Source organism: Siphateles boraxobius, unplaced genomic scaffold (genome assembly GCF_051911475.1).
Source record: "Siphateles boraxobius isolate OS27281-9 unplaced genomic scaffold, OSU_SipBor_1 94, whole genome shotgun sequence".
In the NCBI taxonomy this organism is placed as follows: domain Eukaryota; kingdom Metazoa; phylum Chordata; class Actinopteri; order Cypriniformes; family Leuciscidae; genus Siphateles; species Siphateles boraxobius.
Window position 1 is genome coordinate 1,238,994 of NW_027509224.1, and position 21,007 is coordinate 1,260,000.

The following is a 21,007-nucleotide window of genomic DNA, read 5'->3' on the forward strand; positions in this document are numbered from 1 at the left end:
CCTATAAATGAAATCATACCTAATTAAAACATCTAAACCTAATCATAAACCCAACCATCTGTTTCTCAGATCCGCATTTAAGCTCAGCTAAAAACAAAACTTTCATTCCACCCGCACATTAACATCCCCAAAGCTGTGATTTTAACTCCTTTTCATTTCTGTGGTGACAACACAGACTTTTCAGACAAAGCTGAATGCACTATAAGTGTGATCAAGGCTGTTTATTTGGTAATGCAGGGCTTGGATTTGACCGGAGGGTTTGCATTATTCTCCAAATGCCAGACTGGCGTGAGTTATACTGAGCTCAGCGTGTTGATGATCTCATCCTCGGGCGCCACATGGGATTCCGCTTGTTAGCCAGAGCGGGATACAAAAACTACCTTTAAAAACATAACCTCACCTTATTTCCATTTTATGACGTCACAACTGTATACCGCTGAACAGCTGAATGAATGATTTAATTCTCTTCAGCTAATGTATAAGCACCATAAATGTACCATAGAACAAGTCCATATGACTTGCGCACTATATTCCAAGTCTTCTGAAGACATGTAATAGTTTTGTGTGAACAATAGTCTATAATTTGTTCACTGATTAATCTTCCCATCCATCAAAGTTGTAAAATTGTATTCAATTCTGCATTACAGAGAAACAAAATAACATCATACAGGTTTGGAATGAAGGTATGGTCACATTTATCATTGCTCTGTAAAATAATAATCCGCATGATCGAGAGTTTCACGTGAGGGCCAAAAAGTTCCCCAGATTTTCAAGTTGGCCGTTATTTTACTTTCGTTAGATAAAAAAGAACAAAGAAGCAAATTACAAACAATAGGACAAATACGATAGAGTTACAAATGAAATAAGCTCCGTTTTTTTTTTTTTTTCAGGTACAGTAGGTTTATTTAACATGTTTTACATTTGATGAACATTAATGACACAGACAGGTACACTCCAAAAAATTATATGTTGGCTTTAATTACATTTTTTTTTGTCAACAGGTTCCACATAACTGGTTTATGTTAAACAAACATAATTTGTTCATGTAACTTCAACATCATGGAATTAAGTCATTTTAAGCGACCCAATTAAAGTAGTCTCAAAGTGAATTTTTAAAGGCTTCCTGACATGCTAATCTCAAATGCTAAGATTTACATGCTCCTTCAACCGAAGCAGGAGATGATAATTAAATCAGTCCACAGCCAAACAAAATGCTCCACTCTTCTCCACAATGGTAACCCACTGTAATTTAAATGGTTCTAATAAGTCCAATGTAATTGAACATTAAACACAATTACACACTATCAAGTCTTCCCCTTTTTTCATTTTCTCAATAAAAACATAAAATAACACTTAATTTTAACATTTATAACTCTTAATTCAACCATATGCAAAGCATGCTGGGAACTAACAAGCACCGCCCAGTTTCAGTTAATGCAACACAAATCAATCATGTAATCCAACACAAACCGATTAAGTAAACTTAAATTTTACATATATTAAAGCAGATTGAACACAATCAAATTAAGTTAGGGCAAAATGTCAGTTGGCGTCGCACTATTCTGCCACCCTCTGGATGTAAGAATTGTTTACTTAACATAAATGGTTTGTGTTTAGACAACATTTACATTTACATTTATTCATTTAGCTGACGCTTTTATCCAAAGCGACTTACAATTGCTATATTTCAGAGGTTGCATGCCTCTGGAGCAACTAGGGGTTAAGTGTCTTACTCAGAGACACATTGGTGTCTCACAGTGGATTCGAACCCGGTTCTCACACCAAAGGCATGTGTCTTATCCACTGCTCCATCACCAACCCATGCAACACTGCGTTAGGATTTTGTACTGTTAAGTTGAGACATAATTACGTGGACCTTAATAGAAAAAAAAAATCAAGTCAAAAAACACCATTATTATAAGTAAACTAAATATAAATATATTATGTAAAGTGCACAACCTTCCTCGTTCATTTTTTTGAGTGTATTTTAGGCTGCTGTCACTTTAAGACCTAGGATCTAAAAAAATGACACATCCGGTTTTCACCAAGCTGTTTATGTTCACTTAAGCCGCAACCGGCTGTATTTACGTGAGATACTCCACCTGATAGGCAACTGTGACAGTATTTGACCGTTCAGCCATAAAGAGATCTGAATTCAGTAGGCTGGCTGCTGTAATCTGTAATCGCATTCAAAAATAGAAACCAGAAAAAAGCTAGGACTGTGGATATGAAAACATGAGAAGATCCTTCTATGTTTGCCCTCTTGACTGTGCCATTTGCTTGCTTTAATCACTTTTATTTTTCCTTTTGTGCATTGCTTCGCCAAGCTAAATCAGGGGTGTGTTTCCCGTACAACGACGTAACTCGCTGCTTAACTACCATAGTCAAGTCACCTTTATTTATATAGTGCTTTTTACAATACAGATTGTTTCAAAGCAGCTTTACAGAGATAACAGGAAAATAATGCAACAAAGTTTGTGTCCAGAAGAAAATAGCATCACAGTCCAGCTTAAGTAAGTTCAGTGATGTTTCATTTTGTTTCAAAAAGTAGTACGATGTACGATGCATCGTTGAAGAAATCAAATAGCTTGTCACGACTGTTTCCTGAAACGATATTGTCGCAAATTCGTCGACGCTTTGAATCTCTTGAAAAACTAAAAGACGTAAATTACATTTTGTAATTATTCTAAATAAAAGATGCAGATACTGAATGTCAGCTTGCTTATTTAGCTCAAGATAAGGATTTATTGAAGGATATAAGAAACTCTGCTTCTAACCACAGGTCGAGAGTGTCATTCCAAACACACAACTTTGCGATGCTGTCTGCGAATGTTCATTGGAACAATGTTTTCGGGAAACACCGACTCATTGAACTGCTGAAAACAACAGAACTTGCGACCATAGTTGGCTAATGATGCTTTCAGAAACACACCCCTGACTCAATTCTTTCAGTGTCGGCACTTCAGCTTGCTCAATCGGACGATAAGCTGCCGATAGTAATCTGACTAGTGCCACTGGTGCCAAACCCACCACAAAAACTAGGCCTATAGACGCTTAATGCTGGGCCGGCCATCGGCTCGGTGCGCCAAGGACTTAAAGGTTGCCAAATACAGTACAGAAGTTCAAAGTCGATGGAGACCGGGCTGTTTTAAGATGGAATGAGTGTTTCTCTTTAAAGGTTGAGCTAAAAACCCCATCCAAACAGATCCAAGGTCCCCGGCGTGAATGGATGTTCTGTCTGCATGTATGCGTGTGTTAGTTTGCACACCCTGCTGGGTTAGCGTGGTGCCGTTGGCAGGAGGAATGCAGGAGGACCTGAAGGAAACACTTATGGAATGTGAAGGGCTGAATGACATCATGTGAGTTGTCAAGGTCTGGGAGAAGCTAAAGTTGCCCTGGTTTTACATCTCATTTACTTGAAACTGAAAAGACTCATTGTACAGCCACAATGTACAAGGTGTGCATGTGTGGAAAAGCCTATGCGCTTGCCCCCAGGACAGATCAAGCCACATTAGTCTAGTGCCCTCATCAGTGAAAGTAGTTCAGCCATGAGGTCAGTGCTCATGCTATTGATGGTGGTTGGGGAAAGTGACACGAAACATTAGCCATGAGTTGAACACACTTCTCTGACATTAACTAGAAAAGCCCTACGTCCTGTTTGGTTTGGTTTTCCACCTACTTTCTGGCTACGTCTGTTGCTAATGTTGTTTGTCTTGAATGTAGCATGCCATGTTTTGATGTTTTTTCACTGGACAAACACCAGATTTAGTAGTAATATTATCTAACCTGGTAGATTTACAATGGTTGAAGTACAAAACACTGGGTAACACTTTATTTTAAGGTGACGTAGTTATATATTACTACATGGACTTAATACTAATAACAGTAAATTATGCATAATTACAAGTAACTAACCCTAAACAATGTAACTGTCGCCTTAAAATAAAGTGTAACCAAGCACTGTTATTTTAATATTATTTTATACTATTATAGCCAAGTCTTTTATTGATATTTTGAATTAGTTATATTTTCAGTTTTTGGTTTTTATATTACTATTTACTTTTGATTTATTCCCATTTCCCCACTTCCACCTAAACTTGTTTCTGTTCATTCATTTCTTCATTTCATATTTTTATTTACTTTGTTTATCATTTAATATTTAAATATTTGTATACAGCTTTTAATGAGTCAGAGGCTGAGCTAAAGTAGAAGACAGTTACCTGCTCAAAAGACGTTGTTGCACAGATATTTGTCTCTTTTATGTATTCATTCATTCAGGCATTCATTTATTTTTTTCGTTATATCTTTTCTTTTAAAAGGGAGGTATTTTTGGCACCGTTACTGTAATTTGCTCTGATAAAATGATACCTACACCTTACAGCATCATATTTTTCCTTTCTGAGCCAAAGCCCAACTCACTTACTTACCAGAACAACGTTCCTTTCCGAGTAACATGCAGTTTCACGGCTTAACCGCTAAAGGGCAAAAACGATTGCACTGCAGCTTTAAGATGTAACGTTAACAATTGACCTATGGCTAAGCCACACCCCCAAACACGATGAGCCAATAACAGTGCGCATAACTAACCCAATACACTCGGACATTCTCTGCTTCCACGTCCATTGAAATGCATTGCAGTTAGTCAGTTTTCATTCGTTTTTTTCATGTTTTTTCTTGTCATTTTAAGTTTAAAATGGTCAAACGGTGTTCATCGAGTACATGCAACTCCGACACTAGGTATCCCGAGAGGCTGGGCGACGGTGTGTATTTTTTACCCTTTCCCAAGCCACATCTCAACCGAGATAAGTGTCTGGATTGAGTTATGCGGTAGACCACAACACCAACTAAACGTGGATAAATTAAACAAGGATGTCTACATCTGTTCTAAGATAAGTTAACAACGTATTTGAACGTTATCTTTAACATCTCTAGCGCAACGTTAGGCTAGCGTTAGCCTAACATTAGAAAACGTTAACGTTAGCTTCTAGCTGCGTTGTAGGCTACATCATGTCACGTAGCTTCATTAACGTATCTGTAAATAACCGAGATAACAAATGTTAGCAATGCTGTGCTGAATGATTCATGTAAATACTGTAGCACCAAACTAACGGAGAGGTACTCTTGGTAAAGATGGTAAAAAGGCTTGTCCTGGAAACGTATGCAACTTAGACCTGTACATATTTATTTTGATCATGAACCATTAATTACATATTGAAGCACAACATTTAAGACAACTTTCTATCAAAACAACACAGTTAAGATCCTTTTGGTGACTTCAAGATGATATATAATCTTTCTGTCTCCAAAAACCATCAATTGCCTCCTGTGAAATGTCTCCTACTGTGACAGCTGCCATAGCGCCCGTCACCGAACGTTTACTTTTTGTCCGAGTGAGTGGAGGGGGCGTGGCTTAGCCATAGGTCAATTCTATAGGTACATGGTTTTCATGGACACCCTTAGACAGCAAATTATATCACTATACTCTCACTATCATGGTCACCATCTCTAGGCAATTTCTGTCAGACTATGAACAATATACTTGTAATTCACTTAATACACAGAAAACTGTTCATGTGTGGTGGACATGAACATCAGAGTTACTATACAGGCCAACTTGACTAGTGTACTAGCAATATTCCTTATCCATATTAATTTTCTACCAAAAATCTGTATCATGCCCTTCTGTATTAGAGACAGAATCAGGGAGGAACTACACAAATAAGGTTGGTAAATCCATGTAAAACAGCAGGAGTGTGGCGTTCCTCTAGTCTGAGCCTCAGACGCCCATGGACCGCTCACTGAACGCTTGATGGATGTTACACACAATAATGACAATAGCTTTCTCAAAATCCCATCTGATTCCAATTTAATGGGTTGGCTTTTCATGATTTCCGGGGATCGGGGTGCACCGTGCACAGCTTTTAATCAGTCCACTGGAAAATTCAGACATGTTTACAGGATACTGGTCTTAGAACGAGCGTTTTGTCAGAGTCAACGGATCCCTGGATTTGTCAGGGTTTGCGAGGTTCATTGCGTGAAATCTTTCAATGTTACTATTGCTTTAGTCACACAAAAGTCTTCTGAATAAGATGTATATCTATATGAAATGTAATGTATAGATTATACTGCAGTGGGCGGTTCTTGTCCAGAATAAGCTGCAAATTGGACCAGACTTTATATTAATCAAAAGCCAAAAGGTTTTAGCTTGATTTACTTGATTTCAATTGATTTCCATCCGATAAGTGATTTCACACAACAATTAAACCTTGAGGAGATGAAGCCGTATTATCTCAGGGCTGGAGTGACATGTTTATGGTGCTCAGATGTGGAAGGATAGCAGAATGAAATGTTATGGAACAGCTGTAGGAAGTTCTGCACATGCATCTAAAGGAAGCCGAGGCAAGCGCGTGTGTGTGTGTGTGTGTGTGTGTGTGTGTGTGTGTGTGTGTGTGTGTGTGTGTGTGTGTGTGTGTGTGTGATGATGGGTAATTCTTTGGGATGTTCTCGCTGCAGGAGTCTGTGTCCTCACAGTAGTCTAACAGTGCTCACTTAGACAATCACACACACACACACACACACACACACACACACACACACACACACACACACACACACACACACACACACACACACACACACACACACACACACACACACACACACACACACACTGTCCATCCACATCTGGAAAGTGAAACCCATCCTGTCTAGTAAAACTAAGTATGTGTGTGATATAAACATCTCTACTGAACTACCTACTACTGGATCCAAACAACAGAACAGCTTTTTCCACTTGAATGAATTCAGATTCAAGATGTGTTTGGGAAATATTTTCCTCAGTTACTGTAGCTGCCACTGTTGATTGATTCGATGACAGCTTTGGGAGTAGGACTATGCAAAGCTAAGCTTTTTCAACGTTGATTAGTTGGTGGGTTGTTTAAATTAGAGACTCCCAAAGTTTTTCATGCTAGGAAAAAATAATTGTCAATCTCGAAACCCACCACAAACGTAAAGTGAGATATATTTTAATTTCTTTGTAATCATTTAAATATTTTCTTATCATAGGATTACAGTGGTTAGACCTGCTTTTTAATGTTGTTGCAGTACAATAAGGCTTATTGTAAGCTAAAATACGAGAATAACCATGACCAAAGACATAATTGTGAAATATACAGATACAATTTTTTTTGGTATAGCAAGTATTAGCAGTCTAACGACATTATTGACTTACTAGATTGATACATTGACGTGGAACTTGAAGTGGAACTTAAATGAATCATATGTTGACTCAGGATTTATCAGAAGGATTCATCAAACTTATTAATGTGTTATTAGGCTGATTTAGGATCATGTGCATCATATCAGAAGTGTTGTTAGGAGCCGTTCGCATTGGACACTCTCAGCTGAGTGGAACAGAACCCAGGATTTTACAAAACACTTTTACAACTCAATGTTTAAGAGATGCTGAAAAGTGGTGAAATGCAGCAACGAGGGGTTTCCACATATTAACAACTGCAACTCTACATGTTAAGAGCAGTTCACACCAAGACGAATGTGCGAAAGTCTGGTGCGATAAACATTTCTAATGACATGTTGCAGACCAACCCAAACATGGCATCAGTGCGACCGTTTTTTTTAACATCGTACTGCAGGTCAACCAATAAGATTTACGCTTTTGGTCACTGACCTGCTGTATGAAACTACGACTTGGTGGTGCTCACGAATAGATTATTTTGCTAAGCGACAGCAAATAGCAGAAGAGGAATCCAGAACCGGCACTCTCATCACTGGCCCTGTCCCAAATGTGACGTAATCCTGCTTTGACTACCGGGTAGAAGTCCGATGCGGAGCTCTCTTCAGTGCGTGCTCGGCAAAAGCGTGAATTAAGGGTCATACCGTGAAGTGACAACTGGGTCGTCTACGCTCTTGTGGAGTAGTTCACTTCAGAATGAAAATTTCCTGATAAATTATTCTCTCCCATGTCATCCAAGATGTTCATATCTTTCTTTCCTCAGTCAAAAAGAAATTAAGGGTTTTGATGAAAACATCCGGGGTTTTCTCCATATAGTGGACTTCAATGGGAACCAACGGGTGGAAGGTCCAATGCAATGCAGCTTCAAAGGCTCTACACGATCCCAGCCAAGGATTAGGGGCTTGTCTAGCCTAACCATCAGTCATTTTATTAAAAAAAACTCATTATTTATATACTATATATATGTTTAAATATAAACATTTACATACTTTTTTACCACAAATGCTTGTTTTGCACATCCACGACTTCATGCATTACATCATCACGTTGGAAAGGTCAGACGGTAACCTGATGTAGGCGGAAAATGTAGGATAGGGCGAAAAACTCCATCTCATTTTCTCCTCCAACTTCAAAATCGTCCGCCATCGTTGTTTTACCTTTTAGTTTTTTTGGGAAATAGCTTTTGACTTAGTCTTTGCACGTTCGCTTTGTAAACTCTAGGTCTGTAGCTCCGCCTGTGACGCGTGACCTTTCAACATGATTATGTAATGTGTGGCGCATCACAGAGCTAGTGCAAGACAAGCGTTTGTGGTTAAAAAGTAAATATATTTTTAGAAAATGACCGATTGTTGGGCTAGATAAGACACTTATTCCCGTTGAAGTCCACTATATGGAGATAAATCCTGGAATGTTTTCCTCAAAAACCCTAAATTCTTTTCGACTGAAGAAAGCTAGACATGAACATCTTGAATGATGATTTTTTTTATTCTGAAGTGAACTACTCCTTTACGGGACATGTGCATGCTATGGCCATTTGGGACAGGGCCACTGTAAGTTGTGTTGTGTGTTGTTTTTTGATATACATCATAACAAATTGTTCCATGAGCGCCACCTACTTTCAGAGAGTGACTTTGCATCTTAATTCCCATTGTCTGCCATTTTTTCCCATATTGGTCCAAACAGACAAAACGCTTGTCCAAACTGGTTAAAATCTTTGCGCCGTACATTCGTGTTATGGACATTCCTTTAGACTGTCAGCACGTGAAAACCTTCAGCAATAAATCAAAACACTTAATTTCATTTAAAGCACCTCACTAAAAAAAAGTCACTATTCACTGACATTGATAGGCGGTCCGTGTCCTGGTAGAAACTGCTTATTTCTTTGGATTTAAACATTCTTAGAAACATTTTGGATAAAGTACACAAATCAACAAAATATATAACATTGGTCTAGTGGTATTTGGATATTTAATCCAAAAATCTTACATAGTGTGCCTTTTAATTTAATTTAAAACAACTCTTACTATAAAAAGTCTCTATTCACTGACTAGTCAAACATTCTGGGCGGCAGTGTGTGTAAGTCTGCATACGTGTACTGAACACAGTGTGTACATGGTAACGTTTAAGCATGTGTGTCGGCCGCAGCATTAGTTGTGAAGGTCTGTCAGTAATCACCAGGTCAAGTATGAAGTGATTGTGTGCGTCTGTGACTGATCAAAGTCAATCACTTATCGGTCAGAACCGATCAATATTGTATTACTGCACCATTCCAGTCTGCTGGTCCGTACCCGGCGGCATTCAAACTTACATTTACTGTGTGTGTGAATGTGTTAACCTGCATGGGTGAGTCTGTTTTGGATGTTGGAATGAAAAAAGGAAGCCAGGATGGAGTGTGTGATGGACAGGCCTAATGTCTTTCATACTGAAGGCCCTGAGCTACAGAGATCTCCCCATAACACCAGCACAATGCTCGGCATGTGACAGGGACAACCATCTGTTCACCAGACACACACACACACACACTCTCACACGAGGGGGGTGCCAAACGGATCGATTAGCAGACGGTGGTGTCTGGGGCCACAGGGGACCGCCGGGGATCTGGAAAGAGAGCAGAGACATTCGGGTCACACAAAGACGGTGTCGCATTACAACACATGCTAAATCAGTTAGCCCCCTTTCCGCACACTAGGGTCTCAGATAGCGATCCACTAGATAAATCAAAATGACGAGTAGATTTTCACAGTTTTGCAAGAAGTTATGTTTTGAAGCGAGTTATGTTTGCATGTGCCACCACTACACTAGTGTTATGAGTAGTTTGTTCAACCTGTTACTATGTGGATACTTATTGGCCCAAGTCAAAGGAGGCCATGTCACTCCAAACCTGTATTCATTTCAGCAAAACAAGATATTTTGAAGGCTGTTGGGAAATAAAACAAAATTGGAGGCCCTTAACTTACAATCTATGGTCAAAAAATATACAAGTCATACAGTTTTTGAACAACATGAGCTGGAGTATATTGAGTTCAGGATTTTCATGTTTGGGTGAAATATATCTCTTAATAATATTTCCCTTCAAATTAAGAATGTGTAATATATATATATATATATATATAAAACACCTGTACTGTTTTGGTTATTGACCAATAGTAGAGAGTTTATATATATATATATATATATATATATATATATATATATATACAGTAATTCAGCATCCTAATTTACCCAATTTATTTGAGTAGACTCACTTTGCCATCATCTAGTGCTCAATGTTAAATTTAATGTTTATCAAAACTCAAAATGAATTTCTTTTTTATACTTTACATTTTGGGATGTCTTTCACTTGTAGCATTTAGAGCAATTCATTTTAGTTTTTGGAAAAATAGTTAAGAATTTTAGTATTAGCCATTTGTCTGTCATCAGCCATAACATGAAAATAATTAGCAGCTTATCGTTATCGTCTAGAATTTTAATACCGGTGTGGCTCCTATTTCTACTAGAAGACTTTTACTTTCAGTACTAAATCCAACAACTCTCAAGACAACACACACTCTTAGGGACCATTCACACAGGGGTGTGTTTCCCAAAAGCATCGTTAGCCAACTATGGTCGCAATTTATGTTGTTATCAGCAGTTCAACGAGTCGGTGTTTCCCAAAAACATAGTTCCAACGAACATTCGCAAACAGCATTGCAAAGTTGTGTGTTTGGAACGACACTCTCGACCTGTGGTTAGAAGCAGAGTTTCTTGTTTGCATGACATGCGGACTCAATAAATCCTTATCTTGAGCTAAATAAGCAAGCTGACATTCAGTACAATCTGCATCTTTTATTTAGAAAACATACAAATGTCGTTTACCTCTTTTAGTTTGTCAAGAGATTTAAAGCGTCTTTATTGAAGAGTGTGCATGTGCGAACATGCTCTTGTGCGTAAGATCCAGCCTACAATTGAATATGGAAATAAAGCAAAATAACTGAGAAAAATGAGAAACAGTCGTCAGATGCCATGTTCGTAATTTATAGCAATTTATTTAATTTATTTAAAGTCTAGTATTAATTCGATCTCAAACGATTCATTAAAAGTAGTTATTACTCCATCAAGTTTGTGACATCATTAACCAACAAGGTTGAACGACCAATTTGCGACAATTTGGTTTCGGGAAACAGTCGTGACTGTCAACTAGCTAGTTGGTTTCATCAATGCACTGTACTATGGTAGTTAAGCAGCGAGTTGAGTCGTTGTAGGTGAAACGCACCCCATGACGTGTTCTTACGTTCAAAATCAACTATAAAGCAAAGTGAAGTGTTTTTGAAGTGTGTCTTGTACGAACACCCATGTATAGTGTTGTGTGGAGCTAGATGCTGCTCTCGCATCAGATATGAACTAAGCACTCAGTGTAGAGCTAGAGGGAAGGAGCCATGATGTATTTGATATGTCTCCGCATGTTGGAGACTCCTATTATAAGACAATAGTCCATCAGACTGTGGAAGAAGCGGCAGAACTTCAGCCAGGAACGGTCCTCCTCAATACCATCTGCTCATGAAAGCACAGGCTCTTTTTGTCCTGAGCTAATCCCTGTTTTACAGATCTGACAGATGCTCAAATCCCTTGACCCAGGGACCGGGCCTGAACCCTGTCTTGTTGGATGTCTTCTACAGAGGTCCTTCAGGCTAAGACAAGCTCTAACCCAATACCCTACTTGTTACATACATGATGGATTCCTCTTGCTGTACACAAGCACATCTGTGAAGGACATTTTCTTGTTTGTCAACATGCTGACCTGTAAACCGACACTAACTCTGTAAATGAAAGTTGCAAATTAGCGTCAAAACATACAAGACAAATGCAATGGACGCAATGGTGATAAACAGCTTTACAGAGCGAGGACGTTTCCTGATGGCAGAAATACACACCAAAATACAGGAGGAAACCACATCTCGAGAGATGGATGGGGATGTGATATGTGGTTTTAAGATGTGGCTGGTGAAGACTGGTTTCAAGATGCACGTGCAAGAAACATGTCATCATGTATAGAGTTGTATAAGGTTGTTTAGTTTCCAAAAGCAGTCTTGAGCATATGCAGCTGGTCATATAGATGTTGGTTGGCGGCTCCGGGAGGAAGTTGGAGTATGTGGCGCGTTTTTTTTTTTTCCGTAATGAAGAACTATTCGTGGATTTCATTGGTTTTTACACTGTGCATTACATCCATATTTTGGAAGTGTACAAGGGAAGCTGGTCTGACACCATCAAATCAGCACCATAACGGATCATTTGTAAAGCCTCGGCCGACTCGTTTGGAGAGCGCTCTCATGTTTAATGAACATCTTACATGTGCATTCCCCCTGAAGCTGAGCTAATTAACCTTATTATTCAAAGGGCAGCATACATTTTCCCTCGCCAATCTCTTCGTTTATCTAATTAATCTACATACGTGTTTTTTTTTTCTTGATCCAACAATTATTCCCTCAAGAGATTGCATTAACAAGAAAGCGAATTAGAAACTGGATTGTTGCACAATCAGGACACACACAGGAACACAGCAATTGGCATCTCTCTGAAGGCAGTGTCTTATTAAGTTATGTTTTGCCATTTCACGTTTCTCTGTGGGGCTGCCCCAATTGCCAGACGCATTACCTATTCCAAAGGGAGCCATTCTCCATCCAGAAAACCCTTATTTCATTAGCCCAGAAAGGCCTGTAATGAGAATAGAGCTTTGTTTCACGTGCCTGGGCTTCTCTCTGATTCCTGCTAGTGACAGCTGGATCTCACGGTTATGTGAGCCTGATATTTTACGTCTTTTCCGAAACTCTCTAAATAATTCCTACACAACATGCCAGAGCATCTGAAACTGTGCCAATGAGCTAACTTTTATCTCTAACTCTGTTTCTTATGTGGGCAAATCTTTTTGCTGACATCATGCAAAGCCTATTTTGTACATTGCATAGTCCTGATTTTAAATAAATCCATCAGACAACAAAATATAATGCAAAGTATACACATTACGTTCTCTACTAAGTTATAAGTGCCACTATAGGGGGGATTAGCGTAAAGTTTCTAAGTTACTTTTTTTTTTCTGTCAAGTCAAATATTTTGCTGCCTGTACCTGTGGCTGGATAAAGAAAAATTATTTGTATTATAGTTACAACACTAATACACTGCAGGTTTTCAAAATTGTAAATAAAACAAAGATTTTGGGAGTAAGTTCTACAAGAAAATACAATTTAAGTCTTTCTACATAAAAATGTCATGTTTAATTCAATGTGTTACTTACCAATTCTTTGTAATAATTGTGAAAATTGTTTCAAATATTATAATTTTTTCTCCCAGTGTAACAGTTTTAACATGGTAATCAGGAGTGGGCCATTCAGAAGTTTTACTAACTTTATTACCATGAAATCTAATTTGGATGCATTAGGATCCAAAACGTATTATACGTAACTAATGGTAATAGACAGATGGGCTGCTTCAGAACAGCATGTATTACAAAAGATTATGTCAGTAAAGAGATTTGTATTGCATTTTTACATAGCATTTTTTTAATTCAGTTCAGCATGTGACACTGTAAATATCTTTCAGCACTGAAACTCATTTGCAGTTCAGCCCCTGCTTCTGCGATGCCTTATTGAGCTGCTTATGAGTGCAGAATGCTGTATCCTGTTAATATGTGCACTGCAATGAATTACACGTCACTTACAGTACACACATGCTGCAGACACCCGTGTGAAACAGGCCGTAATCTATGGAGAGATGTCCCATTTTCATTTATTGCAAATTTAACCACATTATTTAAAGTATGCCACTGCCTGATCACACTTTACATTGTAGTGTCCATGTTGTAATTACACTCATAAGAAATGATCTGTGCGTTTTATTGCTTTTTCTGCACTGACTCTGTGACAAAAATCAGTGAATTGTGTGGAATGGCTGCATCCCATTCATTGTTGTTAATGTAAAATGTTCTGCATTTTCATGTGATACTTAGGCATTCGTTGGGTAAAAGTCAGTCAAATAAGGCCTTCTTGACTTATGTGAAGAAAACCAGAAAATAAAATTAATTTGTAACAAGGATAAATTATTTTTATTCATACCATGTTTCTGTCTGAATGCTTGATTATGATTGGCTGGAAGATGTCCATTAAAACAGTTTAATGCACAAGTAGTTCCAGTCAGTTTAACCACTGTTCTATATTAATGCCTGCTTTCATTGAAGCACACAGACGTCACTCACACACAGAGATTGGAGATCGTCCTATGCCTTGTTTGTGAAACCAGAGGTTATTATAATGAATTATAGTAATGTGTAATGCTTATAACATTCACATTGCAATGCAATTTTCATATTATGTTAATTGGTAGTATTTCTTGTGGCTAAACTACTGAATTGGGCTTCCAGCGAAGCAGTGTTTGTTACCTCACACTGCAGGATTGTAGAGCGGCAATCAAAACTGGTCTGCTATCTGCAACCTGGATCAGCTTTATCTAAAGCAGACCCACGTGTTTGTCCGCTCTCTGACTGACAGCTTGTCACTCCTCCTTTGTGGTGATACTGAGCGCGCTCCGATAGCATCTCTCCCATTCAGCTCAGCACTCTTTGATCCGCGGAGGGGCGTGGCTTATCCGGCTCCACCCACTGCAGGTCTGCGGTTCAAGATGGTGGAGATAGACACACAAAAACCCTGTGTGTTTGGTTTTACCATTTCTGGAGGGGAAGACCTGTAATCTGAAGACACATGAAGTATTGATTTGGAAATCCTGTTTTATATTTGAAATTCCTTGTGGACACATTATTCCAGACTTTATGTGGTCAAAGACAAGACAGCATATATCTAGACCCTCTTTGGACCAAATCGCATATATATTCCTATTTATAAAGATTAAAGCCTGCTCTGTTCGCATAAATATATATCTGAATGAAATATAAATATGCAGCTGTATCCCTGTATCCAGTCAAGCTGTACTTGATCTTGGGCTAAAAAAGGTATTTGCAATCAAAAACGTGGAACAAATTTTTACAAAAGTTATTCAGCCTTAAGGTGCAGCATTTATACCCTCAAAGTAAGTCATCAAATGTGTTTTATTTTGCTGGTTCCGTGCACAATACACTTTCTGCACTGAATCCATCATATTGGAGCCCTTAATATTATGCAGATTCTGAAGTTCTGAGCCAACTTTCCCGTTCCAAACCCGAATTATGCCTGGCATCAAAACATTCTCAATCCAAAAAGGCAGAAGATTCCAGTTTGTTTTCCAAGCTTTGATTCCAGTGGTGCAGAACGTTAGGAGTGTTCGTGATGCCATAATGTGCCTTGATCACCAATTAGAGTGTTGGCACTCTTCCTAAGATGGAGATCTGTGGAGTTCTGTTAAAACCAACTGACTTGAACAATGACGTAACTGACTGTGTTACAAAAAATACCCCAAAAAGAATCATGCCACTGCCACGTCATGGTCTTTGTTTATGAGACTTACTTTTGAGAACGTATTCTAGCATCCAAGTAACTGAGTTAAGGCACTGATACACTTCAAGTGAAATTTAAGAACAAACTGTTGTGATGTCATTTAGCAAAAAAAACCCCAAAAAATCAGGCCACAATGACATTCGTTTGGAGTTCGTTTTGGAAGTTCAAAACCAAAGCTCCAGCTGTTAAACACCTTCAAACCACCAATGGTCCATGGTGATGATGTAATAGGTAGGTGTGGCTCTGCAGCCCCTCCTTTTTTCACATGGAAATCTTCTCCAGTTCAAGCGTCTTAATGCCAACACTGGCTTAGATGTAAGGGTCAGGTATTATGCAGTAGTAGTATGACGGAACGAGTCACTACTCGCGTTTCCATTACAGATTTGCACAAAACTTTTGCAGTATTTTCTATATGTTGACAAAAAAAACATTTGCGAAATTACGGCGTTTCCATTAACCGATGTTCTGCGACTAACACTCAGTTTTTTCCTCTTGCGATAAGTCCTTCCAGAAATCATGGTACGGGCGCTGGTAGGTTTACGTATATCTCAGCCACCGCACTAGCCATTATTGTTAATGAAAGGAGACATTGGCGTGTTGTCCAACATTAATGGCGAGAAAAGCCCCTTATACTTGTGAGCAGCACATATGAGGTGTTTCTCCCTCCTATCAGCCTCAAGGTCTTGATCAATTTTGGCATTTCTTTGTTGTTTAGAATCCAGTATTCCCATTATACTTTATGAGTTTAACAAAGAACTCTGTCTGATCTTCTGCCTAAACATAAAAGCGCTCCCTCTTTAAAGAATGATCGACATTTACAAAACGCCAGGTGATCTGCGAAATATTACTTTTGCCTGAAAAACCACAAGCGAGCGTTTTTTTATTTTTTATTTTTTTCTCGATATATGGGATTTTGTGAACCTGGCTTATTTCCGTTGGGCATATTTTCAATTCGCAATTTCAATTTGCGCAATTTGAAGAGTAATGGAAACGTGGATAGTGCCATCCCATCCCCTTATTGTCGTCAGTAGCAGTCAATGGTCTTGTTAACAGCACAAGTGATTTGAATTTTTTAATATCTTGAAATTTGGTCACATGGTAGAGTAGTTACTTCCTGGAGGATGTAGAATTGACTCTTTGATGCTCTTATAACATTTTGCTGTTGTATTATATATCACTGTGAAGTAAAACATGTATCTTATTTTCTTCCTAATAATTATTTATGTGTTTGTTCACATTAAGCAGATGTGTTTGGATGTCTATAAGTGAGTTGTTTTCTAAAAGTCTTCTTGTTTGTTTGTCCTTGTCTGTCTTCAGGTGAGCGGCCGTATCAGTGCCCATACTGTGACAAGGCCTTCAGCAAGAACGACGGCCTTAAAATGCACATACGTACACACACTCGGGTAAGACTACACACATGCATGCACACATTTACTTTCAGATGTACATCCACCTCTCCATCTCTCTCTCACTGATTTTTCCATTGCCTTTGCATTACTCTGCTTGTTCAAAGCAAAGAAATTAAGATAGCCATAAATATTAGTATTGTAATTTTACTGTTTTTCTGTAAAATAAAATTATTAGTAGTAGTAGTAGTAGTAGTAATAGTAGTACTAGGATTATTATATTAAATACTTTTTTTACAGTACTATAGTATTAATAATACAGTACAGGGTTTCATGAGGGAACTGCTGAGGGTTTGTGTGTTGATGAAAAACTAATAACTGGTTATACCAAATGTAAAATTAAAATAAATAAACTTGACTGCATTATATTCGCAATATAGTGTAATTATCAAATAAAAGGCCATTTAAATAAATATTTATATAGGTGGATTTGCAGTGTTTCAGAGTTAAGCATTACAGCAGATTTCATTACTATAATTATCAAATATATATGTTTTATTTTACATTTTTAATTTACAAAAGTAATAATTTGAGATAAAACCTACTACTACTATTAAGGGGTTTAGCTGACAAAAGAGTTTGGGAACCCCTGCTATTTCAAAAGCAACATATCTTTATTGATTTGTTTAATAAGTATATTTTAATACACTAAATATTAATAATTAATGGATTCCTTAAACTATAGTTAGTGAATGTGGCCTGAAACGCTCCTGTGGTAAGTACACACAAAGACGAAGATTCAAGTAGACAGTATTTATTATCATCCAAAGTACTGAGGAGAAGCACAGGAGGTCAAGCAGGGATTAACGCTAACCACACAAATCATAAACGAAAACCCATAAGGGATTAAACATAACAGAAAGTATATATATATACAAGGCAAACATAATGAGAGACAGGTGCAAATCATAAGTAACCATAGAAACAAATAAGGACATAATCAGTAACCAGGGAAACTAAAAACTAAACAGAGCAGGGAAAAAGGAACTAAAGAAAACCAAACACTATCAGAGAAAGTCCATAACGTGACACTGAAGTGGAGAGAGATTTTTTTTATACTTATACTAATAATATATACTAAACAAAACTATATACGCTAAGATATTATGTGATATTATACTAGGGAACTATAGTGAATTTATCTCTATACTTGTGTTAAAGTCAAATTTTGAAGTTGTGTGTTTTTCTAGTTCTATACAGTGGATATTTTTAACGTTCACAGCAGCGAGTCATTAGGAAACATCTCCTCATCACAGAACAGAACACAAGCAATACGCTTACTTCAACATCTGCCTACATAAACACCTGTTCTCTGTGTGTGTGTGTGTGTGTGTGTGTGTGTGTGTGTGTGTGTGTGTGTGTGTGTGTGTGTGTGTGTGTGTGTGTGTGTGTGTGTGTGTGTGTGTGTGCGTATCCAGACATGTGCATGACATAAAAGCAGCAACAGACACATGATTAAGTCCACATTACACCACTTATTTAACAGATGTGAATTTTTGAAATATTTACATCCCTGTTATTACTGTAAAAGCCAAAATGCAGATGATCCAAAATATGGATGAGTGATCAATAGACATTTGGTTCTGAAATGTATCACGCCTTCACATATTATAGCACAATTTTGGCACATCAACGTGAAGAAAAAGTGGCAAAATTGTCAGTGTGTGAGTTCTTCAAAGTGAATTGAAAGAGAAAGAGTTCATTGGTCAGTGCCAAGGCCATGACAGCCTCTGAAACCTTGTATTGTTCTCAGAGGTTGTAATATCATCAACACAGCAGGGATTTGAGTCGGTATGGCTGTTAACATTTACCTGTAACCAAACACGTTTGCACACACCAACCTCGATTTTCAAATTATTATGTAAATGAACCTACCAATGATTGGGTGGATACATTTCATAGTGGAAGCTAAGAAACGCTTTGAATAGAATCTGCTATATAGCTAAATAGCTTTTGGAAAGCTGATCTCTGATGATGGATGGCATGGATGCATATGACATCATTTCCTGACAGAACTGTATCACTTCTCCGATCTTTCCCCCAGTCATTTAGAATAGCAGTGTCTCTCAGATTTATAACACAGACAGAGTGGCAACATCAGTGTTAATCCACGAAAACCTAAGAAAGCAGAACAGATGCAGGACATCATAAGAGCACTTTGCCAAATATGGACCGCGATCCTGTAATTCTGCAGCATAACATACGAGCTGTGGACTGACACAGCACAGAAACACAGCCATTAAGACATCTCATGAAAACAAAACACTCGTGATGCGGTAATGAGAACAAGCAGTGAGGGAACTGTGCTAATCCTCTTAAGTGACAGGTATTTCTTTCCGTTTAGACCTGTATGACACACTTACTTGTGCTGGAATAGAGGGCTGCGGTCGTGACATCAAAACCTGGAAGTCGAATTCGCCTCTGGTTCCCTCAAGGTTTTCCTATGGGGTTTTATAATGGGGGTTTTCAATTTATGAGTAAAACAAAGCCTGTGGTAAACATAACTTAACGATACTTCTATACGATTCGGTACTTGTCGATTTTGTTCTACAACGTAAACTGTTATAGTTAAATCTAGTTACTTGTTAAAAACATACGTTTTATAATAGGTTCAAAATTCAGATTAATGCTGTAGAGCAAACCGTATCTTCAAGTTATGTTTACCACAGACCTTATTTCACTCATAAAATAAAAATTGGAAAATCACAGGGAAACCACTCGATCCTGTGGTAAGCATAACTTAACGATACTTCTGTTCGATTTCATACTTGTCGATTTTCTTGGCAAACATATTTTCTATGCAAATGAGGTACATTATATCCTGTGTCAGATTCCCATGTTTTCTGCAGCCTTTTTCTTGTAGGGGTTAAAAAAAAGTTTGATTACACTTTAGTTTAGGGTCCAATTCTCAATATTAACTATGACTTTTGCCTCAATAAACTCCTAATTTCTGTTTATTAATAGTTAGTGAGGTAGTTGTTAAGTTTAGGTATTTGGTGGATTAAGGGATGTTGAATATGGTCATGCTTGCAGAATAAGACATTAATATGTGATTTATAAGTACTAATAAACAATATGTTCTAGTTATATGCATGCTAATAAGCAAGAGAATGGACCCTAAACTAAAGTGTTGCCAAATGTTTTTTTTATAAGCTTTGAACCAGTGAATTAAAACATTAAACTAACGTGACGCCAGACTTCATTCGCCCCAATGGAAAGCATATTTACACTGTCTGAATCGTTCCCTATCCCCTATATAGTGCACTATGTGCCATTCACTGTGTAGAAAATAGTAATTGTGTGAACAAGTGACCAATTTCGATCACAGCTTTTTTAAATGTAAGGGGCGAAGCTTCAGATTCTAGAAAGTATTTGATTGGACAGAAAATCTGATGAGAAGCTGAGTGATGTCATCAAAATCAATGATCCATATTGAATGGAAGTGAGAGACCGTAAGTTTTGTGTATATCTTCCAAATGCGAATTTTGTCATTGTTTTGGAGCACACTAGCTTATAGATAACCTTAATCCTAACATATTCATACTAAAAGCCAAAAAAACTTCCATTTTGATTTCATGGGGACTTTAAAGTGAGCAGGTGCGGTCTCGTTTTCACCAAAAAAAAGGATTTATTTCGGTTTATTGCGGGCTTGTTCTTGTTCGCTGTTTGTCTTGCAAGACCTGCTCTAGTAGACTGACAAAGCTGCAAAGCATTATGGGCCGTCCACTATCGTCCATCTGTCCTAATGTACGTATGTCGTAGTCTGTGACTGTTGACCTTTGCATATTTGTGTGGGGGTCGTGTTGATGGTCCCAGCTGACGGTTTTACTGCTGACCTCACAGCAACACGCTGGATGTATTATACTCTAGAATCGCCAAAACTCTCGTCTTAC

General features: G+C 38.0%; 1 protein-coding gene across 1 annotated transcript in view; it reads left to right on the forward strand.

The window, feature by feature from the left end:
* The window catches only part of prdm5 (PR domain containing 5), a 90,889-nt gene that overhangs the window by 57,372 nt on the left and 12,510 nt on the right, over nucleotides 1-21,007 (forward strand). The window contains exon 14 of the mRNA XM_077224942.1: nucleotides 17,026-17,111. Coding sequence (XP_077081057.1) covers nucleotides 17,026-17,111 — 86 coding nt within the window. The remainder of the gene's footprint in view (nucleotides 1-17,025; nucleotides 17,112-21,007) is intronic.